Consider the following 25930-nt stretch of genomic DNA (forward strand, 5'->3'; position numbering starts at 1 on the left):
TTCGAATGGTCAATGCATGACCATTAAGCAGGTGTTACTGGAAATAGTAATTAGTAGACGCTTGTCTAAGTTTTAAATTGTATATCCAGTAGTCCGTGTTTGCCCAACTCTTTATTTTTTATTGCTGATAGAAGCTATGAGATCGTTATCTTCATGTATCAAGTATTTCTTACCCGTATTTCATCGTGAAGAGGGTAGAATAGGTCCTCAGTACCCCTTGCTTGTCGTAAAAAGCGGCTAAATGGGGCAATCCCTCGGATGAGACCGCAAAAACTGAGATCCCGTGTTACAGCAGGTGTGGCACGATAAGATCGCCCCCTGCTCAAATGCCATAAGTGCCGAGTATAGGCCTAAATTTGCAGCCCTTCATAGGCAATGGTGACGTTTCCATATGAGTGAAAAATTCTTGGGAGGGACGTTAAATCATCGACAATCAACTTAAGAGACTAAAAAACAAGTGGTTGATCGATAGCTATATCTTGAAGCAGATAAGGTGTTTTCAGATACAGTATGGATGTTATGACCACATGAAAGATCAGTTTGGATAGGTTTTCACTTGTGTAAACCTTTTAAAAAAAATATTTGATCAAGATATTTTTAAAAAATCAGACTTGTATTTCGTTCATGTAACTATCATTTTAACATACTGGGAATACATGCCCATTACCACTATTTTGTTTGCTACATGTTTAGCAGTAACGAACAGTGTCAATAATATGTTGTGTAAGGATTTCAGTTCTACATACTTCTTAATTTTACGTTTTTGCTTTAGTGAGATCCGTTATAGATGTAATAGTTATTTTAACGGAAAAGGACCAGTCCTAAGCAATTTCATTAAACACGTGTCGGATTGGTAGAAAAAATTTACCTGCAACATTGATGTTTTGGTAGACGTACTTGTAACCATATTGTAATCTCGTCGAGTTTACTTCTCCTCTCTGTCTTAAAGTTTTAACGTAGATAACGCTACGAAAATTGAAATAAATCCAACAGACTCGATTTATTTCACGATCAAAGCATATTTCTGCCATCAAAACTAATATAGTAAGTTTTGAGATGTCCGATATAATATATTCTGCCAGTTTTAATAAGATTTATCAAACACATCGCTATCAGTTATGAACAGTATTCGTTAGTCAAGATACATCTATTTCATGTCGGAGGAAGAAAATTTACCTTGATCAAACGATATATTTCGACACAAAAAAAGTCGAAAAACGAAAGCTGACCAAAATACTGGTATGTTGATGGCAGGGTCATCTGTAGGTACACAAAAGAGTTTGATTAGTCGTATTTGTTAGTGAAGTTTCAATTTATAACCACAAATTTATTTGTATCGGAGGAAGGAGTCCCCCGTTTAAGAGAACTACTGTTGTGCCAACGCCGGTCAAATAACAATCGACAATAAATTTGCAACACCCTGTCGTGTAATTGGACTAAGTACTTCATATTTTGTAGATAAAAACTGCATGTATGATTTGTCCAGTCATTTAATTACGTAGAGTCGTCTGAAATTACTATAAGCAGCAGACAGCGAGCTGGCAAAGGGCATCACAAGGACATACATCGCAATATGTATGATAGCATGCATGGGTACTAAGTGTATATTGATTGGCATTTGGAAGACGATACAAGTTATGAATATATGCCTGCGGTATATTAATCGCGCTCTTAGAATGAAAGGTGAAGATAACTCCTACAAACAACACAAAATAGATAGTTGATCAAATACGGACCCCTGGACACACCAGAGGTGGGATCAGGCGCCCAGGAGGAGCAAGCATCCCCCGCCGACTGGCCACACCCGCCGTGAGCCCTATATCCTGATCAGGTAAACAGTTATCCGCAATCAAAATCAGTGTGCCAAAAACGGCTTAACAATCGGTATGAAACACGTCCGACAGCATTTGACCCAATGATAGGTTGTATTGACGAACTAGATCGTTATAACGACCATAGAATTTGCAAAATGCTGACTTCAATCGAGACTGTTGAAACCCCATTACCATCAACTTGTTTGTCAGTAGCTTACCTCGATTTAAAAACTGACTATACGCAGAACAAGCTCTTGTATATCGAATCAGTTGAGATATATAAACACCATATACAGGTGATAATGGAATATTGCTACATAAATATGGGAAGTTGACGATGGAGAAGCTGAAATCATCCCGTTTGTCATACAGTTGAGGTGTCAGTTTGCCGTTAATGTCTACTTTCAATAAAATATCTAAGTATGAAGCAGAAGTGGAAGACTGTGGTGTTCTTTAAAATGAAATAAAGACGCAAACTTTAACACCGAGGAAAGTTTTAATATATATAGATTGGAACTGTACTATTCAGTCATCTTCCAATGTCCTGAATGGCAGTTTCGTTCTGTGCAAGAACTGTTGAAGAAGTTGATATGTATGACCAATTTGTGCAGATATGATAGGTTTAAATCTGATTTAATCTAGTTTAATATTTTACTGGATGACACTGCAGCTACACGTATAGTTAAAGGATTTAGTATTGTGATACACTGGATAGATATTTTACCAGTTGTTATAAAAGATTATATTTTCTCTCCCCTTTTCATGGCTGTAACATAAAAACGGTCGACTTAAATAATGGTATATTTTCAAACAAAGAAAGTATTTTATCTATGAATGCCCATGATGTTCATTTGTATTTCAACCAATGATTTTATCAATTTACACGAAAATGCCCACCGCTTGTACGGGTTCAAGAAAAGGAAATTCTGGTTGGCATAATATTTTTACCATTTCAATGTTGAATCGCTGCTTTTCAAGGCATTTAATCAAAATTGGATTGCTACTGACATAAATTATGTTAAGCGTATATATTCCCTGTGAAACAGCAAACAGACCATTTCTTCCTGACTTGTTCAATACATATCTTAAATCAGGTAATGAAAATAGCCTTGACCTGGCGAAATCTCCAGACCAGACAAACTGCAGTAAACAAAAACATGGGAATTCAATTAATTCGACAAACTTGAATTGTATTAGCTGACAAAAATAGGTTGATTCACAGCGTTTTAAAGATATACGAATTAGTCTATTCTCCTAACACTTAACTACTTTTTGTACATATTTATGTGTATATTTCATATATATATATATATATATATATATATATATATATATATATTGGTTGAAAATTGTCAATTATTAGTGATCTCGTGGGGATCCGGGTTAGAATAGGTCCTCAGTACCGCCTTGCTTGTCGTAAGAGGCGACTAAATGGGGGCGGTCCTTCGGATGAGACCGCAAAAAAAAAAAAACAACCCCAAACAAAAAAACAAAAACAACAAAAAAACACGAGGTCCCGTGTCACAGCAGGTGTGTCACAATAAAGATCCATCCCTGCTCAATGGCCATAAGTGCCGAGCATAGGCCTATATTTTGCAGCCCATCACCGGCAATGGTGACGTCTCCACATGAGTGAAATATTCGAGAAGGACGTAAATCAATTTACAATCAATCAATCAATCAATTATTAGTGATAATTGTAGGAGTTGAAACGATGTCCAATTTTCAATTGATAGTTTGTTTTTAAGCCCCCACAATCGGAGATTCGGGCGCATATATGTTTTGATATATTTGTTTATGTGTTTGCCTGCAAAAACCTTAACCTTGGTTTGAATGGATGGTGATAGGGCTTTCATATTTCACATGTTTTTATTCCTTGTGACAAGACTTTTCTTTTGTGTACCAGATGTATTGACCTTGTCACCTTCACCTTGGAGTTTGGCGTACTTTTGAATTTATTTTTAACTTAATCCATAACGCTTTTAAATGGTTAGTGGGCTGTGGTAGTATTTTATATTTGCTTCCTTTTGATACAACCTTTCTTTAGGTAACAATTTTTAACTCATGGCCTTGGAATTAGACCTACTTTTGAGAAACTTTATCCTTAGCCATACCTCTTTCAAAGAAGGTGCTGCATGTCTCATGTTAATTTCCCTAAAGGTATTGCATGAAAGATTGAAAAAATTAAGTTATTCAAATATATGGTCAAACCAATTGGAACGGATGTCTTGATTCAAACATTTTTGAAAATAAGTTTAAAAGACTTGTATTGACAAAAATTAGCCAAAATAATTCGAGTATAAATCAAGCAATAAGCGATTTATATGTTTTTTTGCGTTAAAATGGAGGAGTATCCCCGAATTTAAGAAAAACTGCCTCCGTGGATCAAAATAAATTTAGCATGCTTTGAAATTTTGTTTCACGGGGCTTTTTTTTTTTTTTTGGTTGTAACTCGAATTGACTTCACTGATATTATTTTCAACTTCACCTGTACGTTAATTTTCCTTAGATATGTATGGTAAACTGGGTGGTTCAGTGGATAAGGCCGTCGAATTTAATATGTAAAGATGTGTTCTATTTTTAAAACGACCGGATTCGAATCCCTCACGAACACATTTTTTTTTTCATATTACGTTTTCCATCTAGATTTTATCTTGATTGAAACACACTTCTAGTTTTTATAAATGTTTTAGGTCAAATTTCTGTTTATTACAATGTGTCGGGTTTGAGAAGTTTGTGAATAGGAATAGCAACAAACACGCCTAATAAAGCATGCAATACCTGTGTTTTAATAGTATGGTTGCTAACGCAAACTTGTATGTTTTTCTGAGTGAAAAGTGTTGACAAAGGAATAAAATGGTGTTTTTCACGCAAAATCGTTTTGAACTTTGCAAAGCTCTGAAAGAAAAACTTTAAGGAAAGAAAAAGTTTAAGACCAAACAAGGTAAATAATCGTTTAACAGTTTGAGTGGATAAGATGTTTTATTCCAGTAAGATATTGCTATGGTGAATTAATGTTTTCAGGTGCATGTACCTATAATTTTGTTGAACTTTATTTATGCGTATTAAACTTCCAATATTTTGTTTGTGGTCAGAGTCATGCACAGTTGCTAACTGTTGGTTGTAGAAAATAATATATAGAGTATAAGAGCTTTTAGACTGTAGTTGTATAGAATATTAAATATTTGATACACTCGTAACATGCACGGGCACTGGAAGTTAATGTAAATATATAGTATGTGCATGTATAAAATAAAGGAAGAGTAGGACACTCTTTTTGAGGCAAATTCGAGTTTGGGTTATTGTGGGCGTTCTTCAAACGGCCTGACGCGATGAATCGTTCACATATACCTTACTTTCAATATATGCACGGTTTCTTTCCGTTCCAATGCCGTTCATTCGAAGAAAAAGATGTTTTTACACCTCCAAGTTCCTAAGAACTGATACTGACACGTGTATTTAAGCTTCCTAGAACATAAAAAATGTATAAAGAGACACCATAGATCAGAGAGAAATATTTATTCGTGGTTCGAATTTCCTCCATTGTTTACATAAACATGTAGGTTATACTGCAATATCCTTGACCCAGGCGCCTATGACGTAGCCGTATACATTGTTTCTGATACTCTGAGAGGAAAACACAATTTAATTTTCACGATTTCAAAACTTATGTTTATACTACATGTACAATGTATTGACACATAAAATGCATGAAGGCTTGCCCTTAGTACTGGCAGGCTGTCCAGCGGCCCTAAAATTCCTAATTTTTTTCAGTTTTGCTAAAATTCCTTAAAAAAATGTAAAATTCAAGGGGAAATCCTAAAAAAGCCCTTATTTTTCATGTCAATTCCTACTTTTTTATCAGTCTTGAAAAATCAAAATGCATTCATACAAAATGTGTGTTATTAACGTAGATTGCAGTTCTTATTCAAATAATGCTGATGCAGTGAAAGGCAGTTGACCTGTGGATCCATGTGTCAAGCTTGTTTATTGGTTGTGACTTTGTGATAAAGAGTTGAGATTTATGTAACATCTTATTTGTGTTTCATGTGAGTTTCTTTATTGTCAAATTTGACAAGGTAAGTCCTTTTAGATAATTAAAACTTCCGCAATTTGGTTAAAAATTCCTAATTTTAGCCCTAATTTTTTTTAATTTTACCCCTAAAATTTGCCCTTATTTTTTGTCCTAGGACAGCCTGTACTGAGGAATCCTACAGGTATTGACACATTAAATGTATGAAGGCTTGCCCTTAGTACTGGGGAATCCTACAATGTATTGACACATTAAATGTATGAAGGCTTGCCCTTAGTACTGGGGAATCCTACAATGTATTGACACATTAAATGTATGAAGGCTTGCCCTTAGTACTGGGGAATCCTACAATGTATTGACACATTAAATGTATGAAGGCTTGCCCTTAGTACTGGGGAATCCTACAATGTATTGACACATTAAATGTATGAAGGCTTGCCCTTAGTACTGGGGAATCCTACAATGTATTGACACATTAAATGTATGAAGGCTTGCCCTTAGTACTGGGGAATCCTACAATGTATTGACACATTAAATGTATGAAGGCTTGCCCTTAGTACTGAGGAATCCTACAGGTATTGACACATTAAATGTATGAAGGCTTGCCCTTAGTACTGGGGAATCCTACAGGTATTGACACATTAAATGTATGAAGGCTTGCCCTTAGTACTGGGGAATCCTACAATGTATTGACACATTAAATGTATGAAGGCTTGCCCTTAGTACTGAGGAATCCTACAGGTATTGACACATTAAATGTATGAAGGCTTGCCCTTAGTACTGGGGAATCCTACAATGTATTGACACATTAAATGTATGAAGGCTTGCCCTTAGTACTGAGGAATCCTACAGGTATTGACACATTAAATGTATGAAGGCTTGCCCTTAGTACTGGGGAATCCTACAGGTATTGACACATTAAATGTATGAAGGCTTGCCCTTAGTACTGAGGAATCCTACAGGTATTGACACATTAAATGTATGAAGGCTTGCCCTTAGTACTGGGGAATCCTACAGGTATTTAAATGGCAAATACGCAATAAGAGTATAATTATGGATGAGAGTCCGTTCTACGTCAAGAGTGCTGGCACCGAGCCCCGATTAGGGATAATTCCCGCTTCGGTGCAACACCCTGTTTGGAATATTGATGTTATGTTGATTGAATTTTTTTTTTTTAAATTTAAATTATAGTGCACTTTTCGTTATCTTCACTTTTCATTACATGTACCTAAATGAAAGGGATTTTAAAAATTTATATGAATAAGTTTGTGAAATTCGGGGTGTCAGCATTCTCGTTTAAGGTCAGCATTTCGTAAATTCTATGGTTGTTATAATTATCTATGCAAATACAGGGGGCCGAGTGGTTAGAGCATCGCGCTCATAATCACACGGCCACTCACCTCTGATCCGCTCGCTATACTGGCGAATTCCGCGAAAATAAAACTTCTGCAATTAGACCAATATGAATAAACCGCGAACTTTTATCACCGCGAAATCAAACCACTTACAGTATGTGACAAATTTGAAAGAAAAAAACCTGACTAAAATTTACGTCTAATTTCAAGTGCAACTATGTTAAATTCATTTTTGAAAGTTTGTTATCACACATGTAGATGTAGAGATTGATACTTAAATTAATAAAAACAAAATAAGGTAGTCAGAGCCAGCATTCTTAATTTTCCTCCAGTTTTTGGATGAGTTCGTTTTATCTTTTTCCTAGGCGGATTACGTGCAAACATCTTTCATTCAGAGGTATCAATTTACTGTACGCACCACTACTCGCTGACACGATAACTTGATTGATAACTTGTAATAATCGCTTTCCTGTAAAACTGGAACATGTAGATGGAGTAATATTGAAAGAAGTCTAAAGACATGAACAATGTGTGATTGCAAAAATTTAATTATGTCTTGGAATGTACATTTTTTCAGAAAACTATATCTTGACAACAGATTCTATAATAATAAAAAAAAAAAAATAATTAAAAAAACATTATAAATGTTGATGAATACAAACAATGTGGTATTTCTAAAATCATTGGCAAAGTTTGTTAAGATTGTTTTTAATGCTGCTTGCTCTTCCTAAACTAACGTACTTACACCAACCTATGTTTATGTTTTCAATACATACTTGTATATTTTGTTACCCTTAACTATAACCTTAGTTTATATATGTATATACTTTGTACCTCGTGTACCAGTGATCTGGTGTATAAATAAATAAATTCAATTGAAATTGGCATCACTATTCAAATGCAGTAGTAGATGTGAAGTTCAATGAAGCAGAGCTGTACATTTTCTTCTTACATTAAATACAGTGTAAAATAATTAAATAAGGGCTGCATCTGCCTTTATTCAAACAGCTTCATCACACGAAACTTTAGCACTGCTAGAAAAGATAAGTTTGAATACCAACACGAATATTTCATTTTTAAGCTACATTTATATATCTTTATGCTAAATACACACAGAACATTTTGCTTAATCTATAGTTTTCGTAAAAAAAAAAAAAATGGAAAAAATCTTTCTGTTTTAATCTAAAACTTGCATGCTATGCGTTTTACCGTATGTGGTACATTTTTATATGAATTTGATCTCGCCCCCACAAACCAATATTATTCGTATACTGTATATTCGAAATTTGAATGATTCTAAAAGTTCTCTTGGTCACGAGTTCCAAGACCCTTCATGAAAAGGCCCTTGTCCCGTAGTGTTTCTGACTGCAGTAGCCAAATAAAGCATGCTATCTTTTGAATATGCCTCACTTTGGATGAATTCTCGCGAGGTACATGTATTAGCTAGGGCAGCTGAATTAAACCTGTGATGTTAGCGTTTTTCTTCTAATCCTACTTAATTATAGATTATACAATCTTACGTTCCAGGATCTAGACCTAGTGTTACTCTGACCTGAAGAAAACCACCAAGTCATTCCTATCATGCACACAAACTTGATCGTAAACTGTGATTACGTATCATACAACACCTGGATCTAAAAGAATAAAGCATATGTGGTTTAAGACAGGGTTTGATGTCATAGGATACAATAAGCTGTAGTGGGCGTGTGTTCAAGACTTCATGTATTACTAATGAGGCGTCTGTACTACGCGAAACTCAAAACTGCAGTTTCATTAAAAAAAATAGAACTGTCTTTTCAGGACTAATACCCCCAGCAGGGCACACTTAATACGGGATAAAACAGACTTCCTCAGATCAAACCAGAAGTTGTCTAATCAAACGGTCATCTTGTATATTATTTTTTATTGAAAATGTTGCTTTAAGAAATCACTGAATCAATCAAATATTACAATATTTTCATTGAGGCTCAGTATAAACACTATCCTAATAAATAGGATTTTCAGAGAAATTAATTGTTTATTATCATTTCTCTTAATTTGGTACATGGTTTAAAAATTTCTAGAATATGAACAACACTCCCTCCCACCACGCCAACAGAAAATGGATATATAGAAAATTGAAGTATTCATACACATTCACTATAAATCAAAATGTAAGGTACTTGAAAGTTATTTCAATTTCATTAAAAAATGTATGTAAAAGGTCTTGATTCAAACCTTTCGATTCGTCTTTGAAATATTCTTCAGACAAAGAGCCCCCCCCCCCCCCCCTAAATGAAATAGAAATTAACATAACTTTTCAATACTTATCCCGTGGGGATCCGGGTTAGAATATGTCCTCCAGGGATTTTTTAAGGGTCTGTAGGGGGCCGAATTAAGGCCCCATTCCCAATGCTAAATAGCAGGTATTTTCCCCAATTTTTGCTTTGAAATTTCCAAACACTGGAAACAAATCAAGCAGAGTAGCCTACTCGTTCATAAATCATCTTCACAGGCCCACAGATTACAATTTGTGCTTCAAAATGGTTAAATAAACCTAATTTTCTGACCTCTGCTTATTTGAATGAGGTAAACTTTGACCAAATTGAAAGTCAGAAGGAGTCTAATTATACCTTAATGCACTCTGGATGGGTGTTCTCCTTACTTCTTTGTATGAAACAATTTTTCCAATTTCAAGCAAATGTCGCTATTTTTCCCAATTGGAAAGGCCCAGGCCCTTGATATCAAGACCTAAAAAAAACCCTGTCCTTAGTACCCATTGCTTGTCGTAAGAGGCGACTAAATGGGGCGGTCCTTCGGATGAGACCGTAAAAACGAGGCCCCGTGAAACAACAGGTGTGTCACGTTAAAGATCCCTCCCTGCTCAAAGGCCATAAGCGCCGAACATAGACCTAATTTTTGCAACCCTTCACGGGCAATAGTGACGTCTCCATATGGGTGAAAAATTCTCGAGCGGGACGTTAAACAATATTCAATCAATCCAATACTATACGGCCTCTGTGGCCGAGTGGTTAGAGCATTGCTCTCAAAATCACACGGCCTCTCACCTCTGGTCGGCGCGGGTTCGAATCCTGCTCGCGCCGGTAAGTGAGAAAGTTTCCCAATTTACATTTGGAAGTTCGGTGGCCTCTTCCCAGATACATTGTATCTGGGTTCTCTCTTCCACCAATAAAAACTGGGCGGCACCAGATTACTGAAAAAATACTTTCAGTTTAGTTTAAAAAATCACCAAGTCCAAAGTAGAAAAAAAAAAGCGGTTAGTTTACAGAAAAATTGTCAAATCAATATGAAAACACCAAATGCACATCTTCATGTGGTGAGTAATGAGTGTACAGATCTTTTCAAAAAGATCGATGCTCTAGTTTCTTACAACCTGCACGGACAAAATCATGTCTACAGACAGACGGGCATGGTGATTCCAATATACACCCCAAACTTCGTATAATAACTCATCATAAATGTTAATCAATCGAACATAAAAATTATCTATCTAGTATATAAACACGTGTTACAGTAGTAAATCGCTACCTATTTAATAAAATGAATTTTGTTGGTGAAGCTGAACATGTGGATCCCGCATATTCATAGTTGCAATAGTTATTAGGTAGATTTCTTTTCCACGAGCATTCGGTTCGTCTGAGTTTGGAATTGAAATGGTTCAGATCATTAGCGCAAAGTATAATTAATTACATTATTATACCTCAGTATGAGAATTCTATGCAACGCGTAAATCTGATTGGTCTTGACAGTCACGTGCCAGGGATGACAAAACTACATATCTCCCTCTCGGACATCATACCTCCCCCATTATATTTACCTCTTGGGCAACCTAATCCATTTTTCATATATTTACGGCAAGGTAGACGTAGTTTTATTGTGACGTCACAACAAGTCCGAGTCATTGTACTTTCATAATTCATAAGGCACAAAATATGCGGGTCTCTGATACACAGTTAAATCGCCTGGTTTTGGTTGACACAAAAACAAGCAAGTAAATCAGCATTTAAGGAGAATGGAAATACAAAAACTGGTTATCATATCACTGTGTTTCGTTGTTTGTACCTTCTACCGTAATACATTAACGGCGCAGTGGTACCGTTAGAACTATCTCAGCTAATGCAATGTATAGATGAGTGGACCCCAATTTCAAACGTACTTTTGTAGTCTTGCTTTGTTTCGGTATAATAAACAATTCATTGCATGAATGTTCGGGAGAAATGAATATTTATTCACCCAAGAAAAACCATATTCCCCTCGGGCGTTGCCTTCGGGGAATATGATTTTTCTTGGATGAATAAATCTTGATATCTCCCTCACTATAATGCAATAAATGTATAATGTATAAGGCGATACTTTTCGCTCTTAAGAGACACTTTCACAAAACACATGCATTTTTCTGTAATCACATATGATTCAATATTATGTCACATGGTCTTTTGTTTACAATGTTATTTTGTTCTTCACTTGAGAGTATATGTATAGTCACATGGGTGATGTTTTCGGTAAAACAGTCGTTCAACTTTGAGCTCTATACATGTATCGATTATGCGTTCTATTGCTTTGTAAAGCTCAAAAAAGCATTTTGCTTATACACGGTTTTCTGATGCAGTTTTATCACAATGTAGATAATCAGATTGATTGTTTAACGCCCCTCTCGAGAATCTTTCATTCATATGGAAGACGTGACCACTGCCGGTGAAGGGCTGCAAAATTTAGGTCTCTGCTTGGCGCTTATGGCCATTGAGCAGGGAAGGATCTTTGTCATGCCACACCTGCTGGGACACGGGACGTCAGTTTTTGCGGTCTCATCCGAAGGACCGCCCCATTTAGTCGCCTCTTTTGACAAGCAAGGGGTGCTGAAGACCTACTCTAACGTGGAGATAATCAGCCTACAGACTGAATGGGAACGTAATTAAATTATTATCATACCACCTTTTCATTGTTTTTAGCATCTAATTCGTTGACAGCGTGGTCGAACTCAGCCATATGTAAATGAGCGAATGCAGGATTTTCCTGCTGTTTTGATTGAATTTATGTAGTCTTGCTTTGTTTCGGTATGATAAACAATTTACTGAATGAATGTTCTGGGGATATGAAGATTTATTCACCAAAGAAAAATCATATTCTCCTTGGGCGTTGCCCTGGAATATGATTTTTCATGGGTAAATAGAGCTTCATATCTCCCTCACTGTCATGTAATAAATATTGTGCGGGCTAATTACGTGTACATAACGTAGTACACGGGTTTCACATATTGATATTGTCACATGCATTCTAGGTCTCCGCCCCCGCCACTTATTGATCACTCGTTTTGTGGTCCCAAAAACGAGTGATCAATGAGTGGTGTGGGGCGGGGAAAAGACTATGTTACAAGTAGCCTTAATCATATTTATTTGTTTTACATTATGAAATCATTGATAAAGCTTACACGTGTAATGCTTTGAATACCATATTGAGCATTCTGATATCAAGAACCCGGTCGGACATTAAGAACCCGGTCAAAGATTTAAAACTCAATTAGTTTGCCGTTAATATGTCTACTTTCAATAAAATATCTAAGAATGAAGCAGAAGTGGACGACTCTTTGGTGTCTTTTATTTCAAGTTCACGGGGATATACATCTTCACAAGTCAAGGGTTATTGATTCGTTACCTCGCACTAACCCTTGACATCAGTCGCTATTTAAAAGTTGGGCTCGAGAAGAAGCATATGATTGGTTTGCAGCCTGAAGCTGCAAACCAATCAGACAACGGCTTTTATAATCGGTCGAAAACAAAACTAAACAGTAAACACGCATGGCGACGGCATTATGGTGTAAAATTTGTGGCCAATTAGTACAAGACAGATACCGTCGATTGATTTTCGGGAGTTCGTTTTGCTTGAAAAACAATTAGACGAGGTTTTGGGGTATGAGCCGAATGAAAATGATGGATTGTCGAAGTACGTTTGTCGACTATGTTTTAACAAATTAAACAAGTTGTCTAAAATTTACTATGAACTAAATAATAAACTACAACAATTAAAGGACGAAAAATATTAATTATTGATTGCGTTACGAAATAATTTAACACTCAATGATGTTGAAAAGTGGGGCGACTATCATCGTCACTGCATTTTCCTCCAAAATAATGGGAACAACTTCGTAAGATAACAATTTACCACTGCCCGTTTTAGTTCCAATAAAAACATCTTTTTCTTCTCTGATACATGATATCGAAAGCTTTTGGTTTTCAGTCAAATGATCGATTTGATGTTTTTCACATATCTTTTCGTCAACGGACGCCATTTTTTACTTTCTGTTTATTCCCTTACCAAACTTTCATCTGAAACAAGAAATCCCATTGGCTGATTTATTTTAGCGTATTGCGTCATCCTTTTTCTCGAGCCCAACTTTTAAATAGTGACTGATGTCAAGGGTTAGTGCGAGGTAACGAATCAATAACCCTTGACTTGTGAAGATGGGAGATATATCGAATCGACAAATGAATGAAAATTATTATTGTTCAGATAAACCTCGTCTATATAAATGTACATGTATCTAAATGTCGAATTAAAGGGACTGGTTCACGATTTTTGATAAAAATATTTTTCATTTCTGATGGTAAACATTAACAATATAACTCATTTAATATGAATGCAAGAATGAAAGAATCTGTGTTATGTAAACAAAGACTCGAGTCTTTTTATTAATACATACATGTGAAATATTGATTGTGTAATATAAAGCATCTTAATTTTGCATTGTCACAAATTTTAACTTTTAGATGACACATTTACCCCAAAAATGCTTGAAATGTGAAAGATATGATAAATTCAGATCGATATCCATTTCTTTTGAAAATTTCTTAAACAATAACATACAGCAATATCTGTTTACAAAACAAATAATAAACCTTCTAAAATGAGCTTCTGTGATAATGTATAACCTAATTTTTATGTGAACTCTTTTAAACACATCAATCAATAGATTTTGATCATTAAAAGTGAAAAAGAAAATTTTGGGGAAAATCGTGAATCAGTCCCTTTAAAGACCAAAGCAAAATATTTTCTCTCGTAGAAGATTTTGATATAAAATGAAACCAAAAAAAAAACAAAAAAAAACAAAAAAAAAAAAAACGACTCTATTAATTATGCATACAAAAATTTATGGATGTAGAGATTTCAATGAAAACAGTTTTAAAAGACATTCGGTCTTATCCCGTGGGGATCTGGGTTAGAATCTAGGTTCTCAGTACCCCTTGCTTGTCGTAAGAGGCGACTAAATGGGGCTGTCCTTCGGATGAGACCGCAAAAAACAAGGTCCTGTGTCACAACAGGTGTGGCACGATAAAGATCCCTCCCTGCTCAATGGCCATAAGCGCCGATCATAGGCCTAAATTTTGCAGCCCTTCACCGGCCGACGTCATGTCTTCATATTCACGAGTGAAATATTCTCGAGAGGGACGTTAAACAATATTCAATCAATCATTCGGTTTTTTTTGACACTTTCTTTCCGAAACGAGCCGACTGTGGACCAGGTGACTCAACAATTCTTGGGTTGGTGCATATCTTACTACCCTTTAGTCTGATTGCCTATTGTTTAACGTCCCTCTCGAGAACCACCCTTTAGTGTTTTACACATGATGAAGCAAAATGGAGTTAGTCTGATAGGTCTTTATTCCATTATTTACAGTCGATGAAATCAATATTAAGTTTTTTGCTTTTTAACCATGTGTAAAGAAGGCTCGCGCAATACTTACACTTATTATGCAAATAAGCCCAACTGAAGATGTCCTATTGACTGATTATTGTTTGACGCCGTTTGGGCAATAGTTCAGCCATTTCACGGCGGCTGAAGATGTCCGAGAGTTGAATTAGTGAAGATTGAACAAAAAAGATTCGGCACTTTCCTTTCATTGGGGATTAAATGAAATAGTGTACGTTATATTTTGCCGTTATAGATTAACATGTTTAATTTTTTTCATAAATATTTTTCAAAATGGTTTTTTTTTGTTTTTTTTGTTTTTTTGTTTTTTGTTTTTGCTTTAATATCAATATTATCAAGATGAACAGCACCACATTCTGTCTATTTTAACTTGAATTATGCAATGAATAAAGTTAATCACTATTATTTTCTATATACATGTATATGTAATTCAACGGAAAACAGTGTCGCTACTGTTAAGACAACTGTTGAAGACATAATTACAACAACAAAAAACTGTGCTGTTGAATGAAAAACAATTTTCACAGAGTAGTATATACATTGTCAAGATACATCGGTTAAATTTCAGGTGGGGTTTTCGAGTGAGAAAAAAAGGTCGGGAAACCCGCGTTATTACAAAGGAGAACTTAATAAGAAGACCTAAGTTCAACCTCGTATTGTGTTAAATGCAGGAAACTGGCGGATTTGTATTCTGTTAATAGGGAAGAAAAAATGCTCACCATTTGTTATTCTTGGCTACATGTACACAATGTAGATGCATGTCGACTCGCGACATAAACTGCATTGACAGCTCTCTAAGTGTGAATTACGGTAATCAATATAACCGTGATCGACTTTTTATGTGAATTACGGTAATCAATATAACCGTGATCGACTTTTAAAGTTTACATTACCGGAGGTTTTCTGTAAGAAAAAGTGTCGATCGTAGGAATTCGCATGGAATAAATATTTAAACGAGTTCGGTATGAATCCGAACTTAATATCCGATTCCAATGTTCTATATACATGTAAGAAAGTATATATCTAACAATATAATAAGCGATAGGGTTTTATTACACTTAACATAACGGGTAAACTATTTAAGATTCAGTTATCAAAAACAAAAATATGCAAGTGATGGCAGTGGCAATAGGGATGTAATGGATTAATTAAAATGAAACAGTTCTTTGTTGTTAACGATAAATAGTATAATCAATAAAATAGAATTGTAAGAAGTCTTTCGGATGATTTAAAACGTGGTGGAATTGATGTAATATTCTAAAATAAATCAGATTACACCGCGTCCTTAACACAGAAATTCACTCTCTACCACCGACCTCAAGGAATTCTTAACTTTTCCGTGAACTCCACGTGCGATGCCATAGATTAAAAAGAATTGATATTTGTGACTTTTTGTAAATCACTTGAACATTTGATTCACACTAAGAAGGTATATCATCCTAGCGTTCAAATATTTTGCTTATTTTCTCACTCCCTTTCGCGTAGCTTTAGAAAAATAAATTCGTTGGGTCTAGATTTAATGGTGGAAGGCTGATATATTCTAAAGTTCTGCAACCAGACGGCGAGCTAATGGTACATTTAGATACCATTTCGTCACTATTTACAGCCTCCATTAGGTTTATTTTGAAAGCGATATCTAAAGGCACATCGGCCTGTGGTGTCTATCTTTCTGCAGCTCTGTTTGACATACAGAAACACATAATGATGTACCGTTCTGGCCACAGTTTACAATACATGTATTTCTTTTTCGATGATACACGTCTTACATTTATTATATTATTGATGTTGTCTCATTTTGTTACAGTAAAATATAACAAACGATCTGATTCAATTTAAGATCTCCTTGCATTGCAGATACAGAAGTCTGCGAATTTCATCCAATCTACTGGTCCTGAATCTCGCCATTACAGACACCTTTCTTGCCCTTGGTAACCTCCCCTGGCTGGCGATTTCTAGTTTCCGCGGAGTTTGGGTGTTTGGCAACATAGGTATGTCCTCATCAAACTTTACAACATTCTAATTTTAGTTTATCTGTCGATACTCTTAGAGGATCTGATGAATCAAAGATATCTTAATTCTACGCGAGCTTTACACCAGTCGTAGCGTAGTGTTAAAGGGAAAGGCAACCCTAACCACATTGTTGCTTTTATGAATAAAGTATTACTGGTATCTTAAACTACAGTCTTTAACAACAAAAACCCTTGCTTAACGATTAAATCAATATTAATTTGTCATATATTTTAAATTACCCGCCGTTAAGAGAACGGCTATTGAATTTTAATTTATGACGTCACACCGTCGATTCCTGTTTATTTCATCAGCAGCACTGTGAACATGACAAGTCACGAACAATTAAGTTTGGAGGCGTATAGATTTGAGATCGTTCTTTCGCAAGAAGAAATTAAGAAAAGAAGACGCTCATTCGAATCGCAGACCAGGCAGACATTACTCGTTATTTCATACAAATGTCTCGAACCTCAATTAGTAATCATGGAAATGATGTATCCACAGTTCACATAGTCTTTTCTTTTCAGATGACTTGGTTAGGTCAGAAATTTCGAGGAAAAATACTTTTTTTCACATCTCCCCTTCGCATTAGTGCAATTAACAGCTTGACAGGATGTCGTCAACATTTATTCGTAAGATCTACCACATGTACATAGAATCTCATCAAAACCAAAACAGATAGTGTGACGTCAAAATTATTGATTTTTGTGGTCTAGAATACAAATGAGTTCCACATCATGGCAGCCTCTATAGATGGCGGGAATTTAAATTTTTAACGTTTTCAATTTAGTACTGAAGCTTATCTAGGCCGTATATCAACAGAATAGTATCACAATGTTTTATCATATAATTAATGCTATTATTTATCGTGTAAAATTTATTTGGGTTGCCTTCCCCTTTAAGGGAGATTTCGTCCCAGCTGTGAGGTATTAGAAGCGATAGGTCTTTCGGATATAACCTAAAAAATAGGGGTGTTGCTAAAACGCGAAACGGAAAATATTGTATGCAATAATGCTACGAGAATCTGCATTTTGTAAAATCAAAAGGCTTATTATGAACAGAACAAGGGAATCAAAAATTACAGAGCACGGGAATCCACCGTATCATATACTCCATACTAATGTATATGTATTTTAAGTCATTGTAACTTTTAAAAAATATTAAGCATCTGTGGGTACCACCCCTCTTCCCGGCTTTGACATTTCCGACCACCATCCCCTTCCTCGATTGTGACAGTATGTTGTTTCACAAATCAAAAAAAAAAAAAAAGAAAGAAAGAAATACATGTACAATGAAAAAGACGTGAATTATAATTCCACTCCTTTCAAATTTTATTACTTTACGTTATTCTGGCTGCCACCTTTAAAAAAAGATCATTTTAGCATATCCAATGAATAAGAGCCCTTCCCCGAATACATCAAAAACAAATTCAACGATTACCCACCAAAAATTGAACTTGCTTTTAATCGAAATACATATTCTAAAGATAATTGAACATGAATTTGATTTCAGTTCCACACGTGGTAATATATATTTCTGTATCACATTAAAGTTTGAAGCGAACGAGTTCGGTGTGTATATATTAAAGGTTTGCCTCATTCTGGATCATTTATGTAAAGTGAAAGTTCAAACATGTACCGGTATCCTGCGGATTAGTGTTAAACCCAAGGAGATACAGCGGTAAAAAAGAAGAATGAAACAGAATCAATGAAAACTAAGGTGAATTTTATGACCTTAGTACGAGGAATTAACGACGTATTTCATAATATATGAAAGAGCTAAAGGGTTAACAGAGAAATTATTTTTCAATAAAATTAAAATGTTTCATTATTTATCTAAAAAATGACATGCAAGTATTTATATTAGAAATTAACTGCCACAAGACCTCGCCTATTAATAATAAACTACCAGAAGTCCTCACATATTAAAAATAAACCACCAGAAGTCTTCGCTTATTAATAATAAACCGCCAGAAGTCCTCACATATTAAAAATAAACTACCAGAAGTCCTTGCCTATTAATAATGAACTGACAAAAGTCCTCGCCTATTAATAATAAACCACCAGAAGTCCTTGCCTGTTAATAATAAACCGCCAGAAGTCCTCACATATTAAAAATAAACCGCCAGAAGTATTCGCCTATTAATAATAAAGAGCAGAAAACCTCGTCTATTAATAATAAACCATCAGAAGTCCTCGCCTGTTAATAATAAACCACCAGAAGTCCTCGCCTATTAATAATAAACTGACAAAACTCCTCCCTATTAATAATAAACCGCCAGAAGTCCTTACCTATTAATAATAAACTGATAAAAGTCCTCTCCTATTAATAATAAACTTCCAGATGTCCTCGCCTATTCATAATAAACCGCCAGGAGTCCTTGCCTATTAATAATAAACCGCCAGAAGTCCTCGCCTATTAATAATAAACCGCCAGAAGTCCTTGCCTGTTAATAATAAACCGCCAGAAGTCCTTGCCTATTGATAATAAACTTCCAGTAGTCCTCGCCTATTAATAATAAACTACCAGAAGTCCTCGCCTATCAATAATAAACTGCCAGAAGTCCTCGCCTATTAATAATAAACTGCCAGAAGCCCTCTCCTATTAATAATAAACTGTCAGACGTCCTCGCCTATTAATATTAAACTTCCCGAAGTCCTCGCTTATTAATAATAAACTGACAAATGTCCTCGCCTATTAATAAAAAACTGCCAGACGTCCTCGCCTATTGATAATAAACTTCCCGAAGTCCTCGATTATTAATAACAAACTGACAAAAGTCCTCGCCTATTAATAATAAACTGCCAGAAGTCCTCGCCTATTAATAATAAACTATCAGAAGTTCCCGCCTATTAATAATAAACTTCCAGAAGTCCTCGCTTATTAATAACAAACTGACAAAAGTCCTCTCCTATTAATAATAAACTGCCAGAAGTCCTCTCCTATTAATAATAAACTGCCAGAAGTCCTCGCCTATAAATTTTAAACTTCCTGAAGTCCTCGTTTCTTAATAATAAACTGATGAAAGTCCTCGCCTATTAATAATAAACTGCCAGACGTCCTCGCCTATTAATAATAAACTTCCAGTAGTCCTCGCCTATTAATAACAAGAGGCCCAGGGGCCTTATAGGTCACCTGAGTATCATGTAACAACCTTCCAATGTTTGAATTAGGTTTGTGTTTAAATATAAGAATTTTACTTTTGGATGGAAGAAACATTGAATAGCTATGTGGTCAGCCCCGCCTTTGCACCAGAACCCCTGACCCAGGGGCCATAAATTTCTATTAGTTTGTCTACTTAATACCCAGCAGCAGAGGAGAAGATTTTCAAAGAAATAAAATGCATTTTCACTATATGATCAATAGGGCCCCACCCTAATACCAGAACCCCTGACCCAGGGGCCATGAATTTCACAATTTTGAAAGAGGCATCCTTCCTCATCATAACCATGCTATTGGTTTGTCTACTTAATACCCAAGGACAGAGAAGAAGATTTTCAAAGAAATAATGCATTTTCACTATATCACTTATAGAGCCCCACCCTAGCTACAGAACCCCTGATCTAGGGGCCATGAATTTCACAATTTTTAACAAGAGGTACTGTGAGCAATGCTCACTAAGAATACCCCCCGCTTACCCCAATCTCCCAAAGGGTGTTGGTAATAGGTATAAACTACCTCTTTTCTGAGTGTTGCTACTTCGATGTCCAGTGCGCACGACCTTTGACCTTTTGACCCCAAAATCGATAGGGAACATCTTCATCCCATGGGTAGTCCATATATATGATATGGTGACTGTAGGTGGAAAGGATAACGCTTTAGAGCCCGGAAACCATATTGCTACTTCAATGTCCAGTGTGCGTGACCTTTGACCTTTTGACCCCAAAATCAATAGGGAACATCTTCATCCCATGGGTAGTCCATATATATGATATGGTGACTGTAGGTGGAAAGGATAACGCTTTAGAGCCCGGAAACCATATTGCTACTTCGATGTCCAGTGCGCTTGACCTTTGACCTTTTGACCCCAAAATCAATAGGGAACATCTTCATCCCATGGGTAGTCCATATATATGATATGGTGACGGTAGGTGAAAAGGATAATGCTTTAGAGCCCGGAAACCATTGCGTCTACAGACGGACGGACGGACAGACGGACAACCCGATTCCAGTATACCCCCCCCCCAACTTGTTGCAGGGGGTATAAAGAGGCATCCTTGCTCATCATTACCATGCTATTAGTTTGTCTACTAATATCCAGAGACAGAGAAGAAGATTTTCAAAGAATTTCTACACTTTCACTATATGACCAATAGAGCCCCACCCTCACACAAGAACCCCTGCCCCAGGGGCCATGAATTTCACAATTTTGGTAGAGGGCTCAACGCTCATTATAATTATGCCCACAGTTTGGCTTCTTGATGTCCAGGAGTAAAGAAGAAGATTTTTTAAAATTACACTCATTTTGATGGTTTTTGCCCCACCCCTCAGGCCCCAGGGGGGCAGGGATCACGAATTTCACAATTTTTGTTCCCCTCCACCCTTAGATGCTCTATGCCAAAATTGGTTGAAATTGGTTCAGTGGTTTCAGAGAAGAAGCTGAAAATGTTCAAATGTTAACGCACGACGCACGTCGCACGACGACGGACAAAAACAGATAGCAGATAATAAACTGACAAATGTCCTCGCCTACTAATAATAAACTACCAGAAGTCCTCGCCTATTAATAATAAACTACCAGAAGTCCTCGCCTATTAATAATAAACTATAAGAAGTCCTCGCGTATTAATAACAAACTGACAAAAGTCCTCGCCTATTAATAATAAACTGCCAGAAGTCCTCTCCTATTGATAATAAACTGCCAGAAGTCCTCTCCTATTAATATTAAACTTCCCGAAGTCCTCGCTTATTAATAAAAAATGACAAATGTCCTCGCCTATTAATAATAAACTGCCAGAAGTCCTCGCCTATTAATAATAAACTACCAGAAGTCCTCGCCTATTGATAATAAACTTCCAGAAGTCTTCGCTTATTAATAACAAACTGACAAAAGTCCTCGCCTATTAATAATAAACTGCCAGTGGTCCTCGCCTATTAATAATAAACGGCCAGAAGCCCTCTCCTATTAATAATAAACTGCCAGATGTCCTCGCCTATTAATATTAAACTTCCCGAAGTCCTCGCTTATTAATAATAAACTGACAAATGTCCTCGCCTATTAATAATAAACTGCCAGACGTCCTTGCCTATTAATAATAAACTTCCCGAAGTCCTCGCCTATTCATAATAAACTACCAGAAGTCCTCCCCTATTAATAATAAACTTCCAAAAGTCCTCGCTTATTAATAACAAACTGACAAAAGTCCTCGCCAATTAATAATAAACTGCCAGAAGTCCTCTCCTATTAATAATAAACTGCCAGAAGTCCTTGCCTATTAATATTAAACTTCCCGAAGTCCTCGCTTATTAATAGTAAACTGACACATGTCCTCGCCTATTAATAATAAACTTCCAGAAGTCCTCGCCTATTAATAATAAACTACCAGAAGTCTTCGCCTATTAATATTAAACTTCAAGAAGTCCTCGGTTATTAATAACAAACTGACAAAAGTCCTCGCCTATTAATTATAAACTGCCAGAAGTCCTCTCCTATTAATAATAAACTCCCAGAAGTCCTCGCCTATTAATATTAAACTTCCCGAAGTCCTCGCTTATTAATAATAAACTGATAAAAGTTCTCACCTATTAATAATAAACTGCCAGAAGTCCTTGCCTATTAATAATAAACCGCCAGAAGTCCTCGCCTATTAATAATAAACCGCCAGAAGTCCTCGCCTATTAATAATAAAGCGCCAGAAATCCTCGACCATTAACAATAAACCGCCAGAAGTCCTCGCCTATTAATAATAAACAGCCAGAAGTCCATGCCTATTGATAATAAACTACCAGAAGTCCTCGCCTATTAATAATAAGCTTACATAAGTCGTCGTCTATTAAACATAAACTGCCAAAAGTCCTCGCCTATTGATAAGCTGCCAGAAGTCCTCGCCTATTGATAATAAGCTACCAGAAGTCCTCGCCTATTAATAATAAAGTACCAGAAGTCCTCGCCTATTAATAATAATCTGACAGAAGTCCTTGGCTATTGATAATGAACTGCCAGAAGTCCTTGCCTATTAATAATAAACTTCCAGAAGTCCTGACCTATTAATAATAAAGCGCCAGAACTCTTCGCCTAATAATAATAAAGCACCAGAAGTCCTCGCCTATTAATAATAAACTACCATAAATCCTTGCTTATTAATAATAAGCTGACACACGTCCTCGCCTATTATTAATAAACTACCAGAAGTCCTCGCCTATTGATAAGCTGACAGAAGTCGTCGCCTATTAATAATAAGCTGACAGAAGTCCTTGACTATTGATAATAAACTGCCAGAAGTCCTTGCCTATTAATAATAAACTTCCAGAAGTCCTGACCTATTAATAATAAAGCGCCAGAACTCCTCGCCTAATAATAATAAAACACCAGAAGTCCTCGCCTATTAATAATAAACTACCATAAATCCTTGCTTATTAATAATAAGCTGACATACGTCCTCGCCTATTATTAATAAACTACCAGAAGTCATCGCCTATTGATAAGCTGACAGAAGTCCTCGCCTAGTAATAATAAGCTGACGGAAGTCCTCGTCTATTATTGATAAACTGCCAGAAGTCCTCGCATATTAATAATAAACTGCCAGAAGTACTCGCCTATTAATAAGCCGACAGAAGTCCTCGCCTAGTAATAATAAGCTGACAGAAGTCCTCGCCTATTATTAATAAACTACCAGAAATCCTCGCCTATTAATAATAAACTACCAGAAGTCCTCTCCTATTGATAAGCTGATAGAAGCCCTCGCCTATTAATGATAAGCTGACAGAAGTCCTCGCCTATTAATAATAAACTGCCAGAAGTCCTCGCCTATTAATAAGCTGACAGAAGTCCTCGCCTAGTAATAATAAGCTGACAGAAGTCCTCGCCTATTATTAATAAACTACCAGAAATCCTCGCCTATTAATAATAAACTACCAGAAGTCCTCTCCTATTGATAAGCTGACAAAAGTCCTCTCCTAGTAATAATAAGCTGACAGAAGTCCTCGCCTATTAATAATAAACTGTCAGAAGTCCTCGCTTATTAATAATAAGCTGACAGACGTCCTCGCCTATTAATAATAAGGTGACAAACGTCCTCGCTTATTAATAATAAACTACCGGAAGTCCTCGCATATTAATAATAAACTACCAGAAGTCCTCGCCTACATGAATTTAGGATTGGAGTGCTGCGGTTACGAAGTCTCAGTTTTAAAAACGAAAATTAAAAATCAAACATGCATAAAATGTAACTTGTTGATTTAATAAGATCATGAATTATCGTTGTTTTATACATACCACACTCCCTGTTGCACATGCACACATACACTGTATCATGTGTAAATACATGTGCGCGTTAAAGACGTTTTGCAACGAGAGGGGCTGGGTATATAAACCCTGTGTGTTCTTTCCATTCTCTACCTTCGCGTCTCGCTAACACTTCAAGCTGTCAATGCTGACATTTTAAGATTCTTGCAAAACGCTTTGTAAACGCTCGTACATACATTTAACTTAGCGTAATATATTTATGGTGCAGAATTCTAAGATGAGATTGTTTTACCGCTTGTAAACAAATTCTTGAAAGTTTGATAAAAATAAAGTATATTTTCCCGATTTTAGTGTTATTCTAGCTACATTAATCATTGTAATTATGTTCTCCAAACAAAGTTTGGGAACATATTGTTTTTACTCTGTTTCTTATTATTATTATTATTATTATTATTATTCTTTTTCTCCGGTACTTTTTTGTCCGGTAGTGTTCTCAGAAACTACAAAAGGGATCGATATGAAACTTTCCAGGATGATAGTATAGCGTTTGTAGATGTGCATAGTGATAGTCATTTTGTTTGCACGTGCATGCACGCGCGCCCACGTGCATTGCAATTTTGGTACAAAAAATGGAAAATCAGAATATTGAAGGAAGCGATATAAAACCTAAATAGGATGATAGTATATCATTTGTACATATGAAAAATAATAGTTATTTTGTCCGCACGCGCACGCATGCGCGTGCACGCGCATTACAAAATTTGTACGCTAACTTTGGAATCAGTCTAACTTTTTTGTTGTTCATTGAAATGGCTTGAAATTCATATCATAAGTAGATATTGAGACCCTTAACTGATTTACATAGTCAAAATTACCAATTTGCACGCGCATGCACGTGCGCTTCATTTTGATTGGATAATGCTAAAACGTTTGTAACTATCTTATTTATGAAGCGAATGAGATGATATTCACAGCATATGTAGACAATATGTGTATCTATATGTTGGTGGAACAAAAAATGCCAACGCACACGCGCATGCGCGTGCAACGTTTTTTAAATGTTCAATTTTTAAAGGACGATAACGTTTTTGTTTTTCATCAAATTCTATTCATATTAGGGGTTTAGATGTATCTTGGTACTCCTTACAAATTGCTGTGGTTAGAATTACTGCTCATCACGTGCATGCACGTGTGCTGATTTCTGATTGGACGATTTTAAAATCGCTATAACTTCCTTATATTTGGTGGAAACGTTATGAAATTCATACTGTGGGTATATGATACAAATGCCTGTTGAACGACATCAACAAAAATTCGGAATCATACACGCGTGCGCATGTATGCACGTGCAACGCTTTCTTTCATTTCTTGGTACTGAAATGACCATATTGAACGTACTACATGTAATTAAAGGCTAAAATAAAATGATTTTTTGCTATATATTCACAAGAACATCACTTTTTAATTGGGGGAGGTTTGGGGAACATCTGTAACGGTCCCCGTTACAATTAGAACTAGTTTTTAAATTGCGTTCCGTTTTCCGCTCCGTGTTTTAGCAACACCCTAAAATTGAGTCCGTTGTCAGTGTAATTAGGGGTTGGTACGATGAAG

At 36.0% G+C, this 25930-nt stretch overlaps 1 protein-coding gene across 1 annotated transcript in view; it reads left to right on the forward strand.

The window, feature by feature from the left end:
- LOC125668771 (rhodopsin, GQ-coupled-like) overlaps positions 1–25930 on the forward strand; it is a 44694-nt gene that overhangs the window by 17001 nt on the left and 1763 nt on the right. Inside the window, exon 2 of the mRNA XM_048903183.2 lies at positions 16762–16895. Coding sequence (XP_048759140.2) covers positions 16762–16895 — 134 coding nt within the window. The remainder of the gene's footprint in view (positions 1–16761; positions 16896–25930) is intronic.

The sequence above is a fragment of the Ostrea edulis genome, chromosome 4, assembly GCF_947568905.1.
Source record: "Ostrea edulis chromosome 4, xbOstEdul1.1, whole genome shotgun sequence".
NCBI lineage: Eukaryota > Metazoa > Mollusca > Bivalvia > Ostreida > Ostreidae > Ostrea > Ostrea edulis.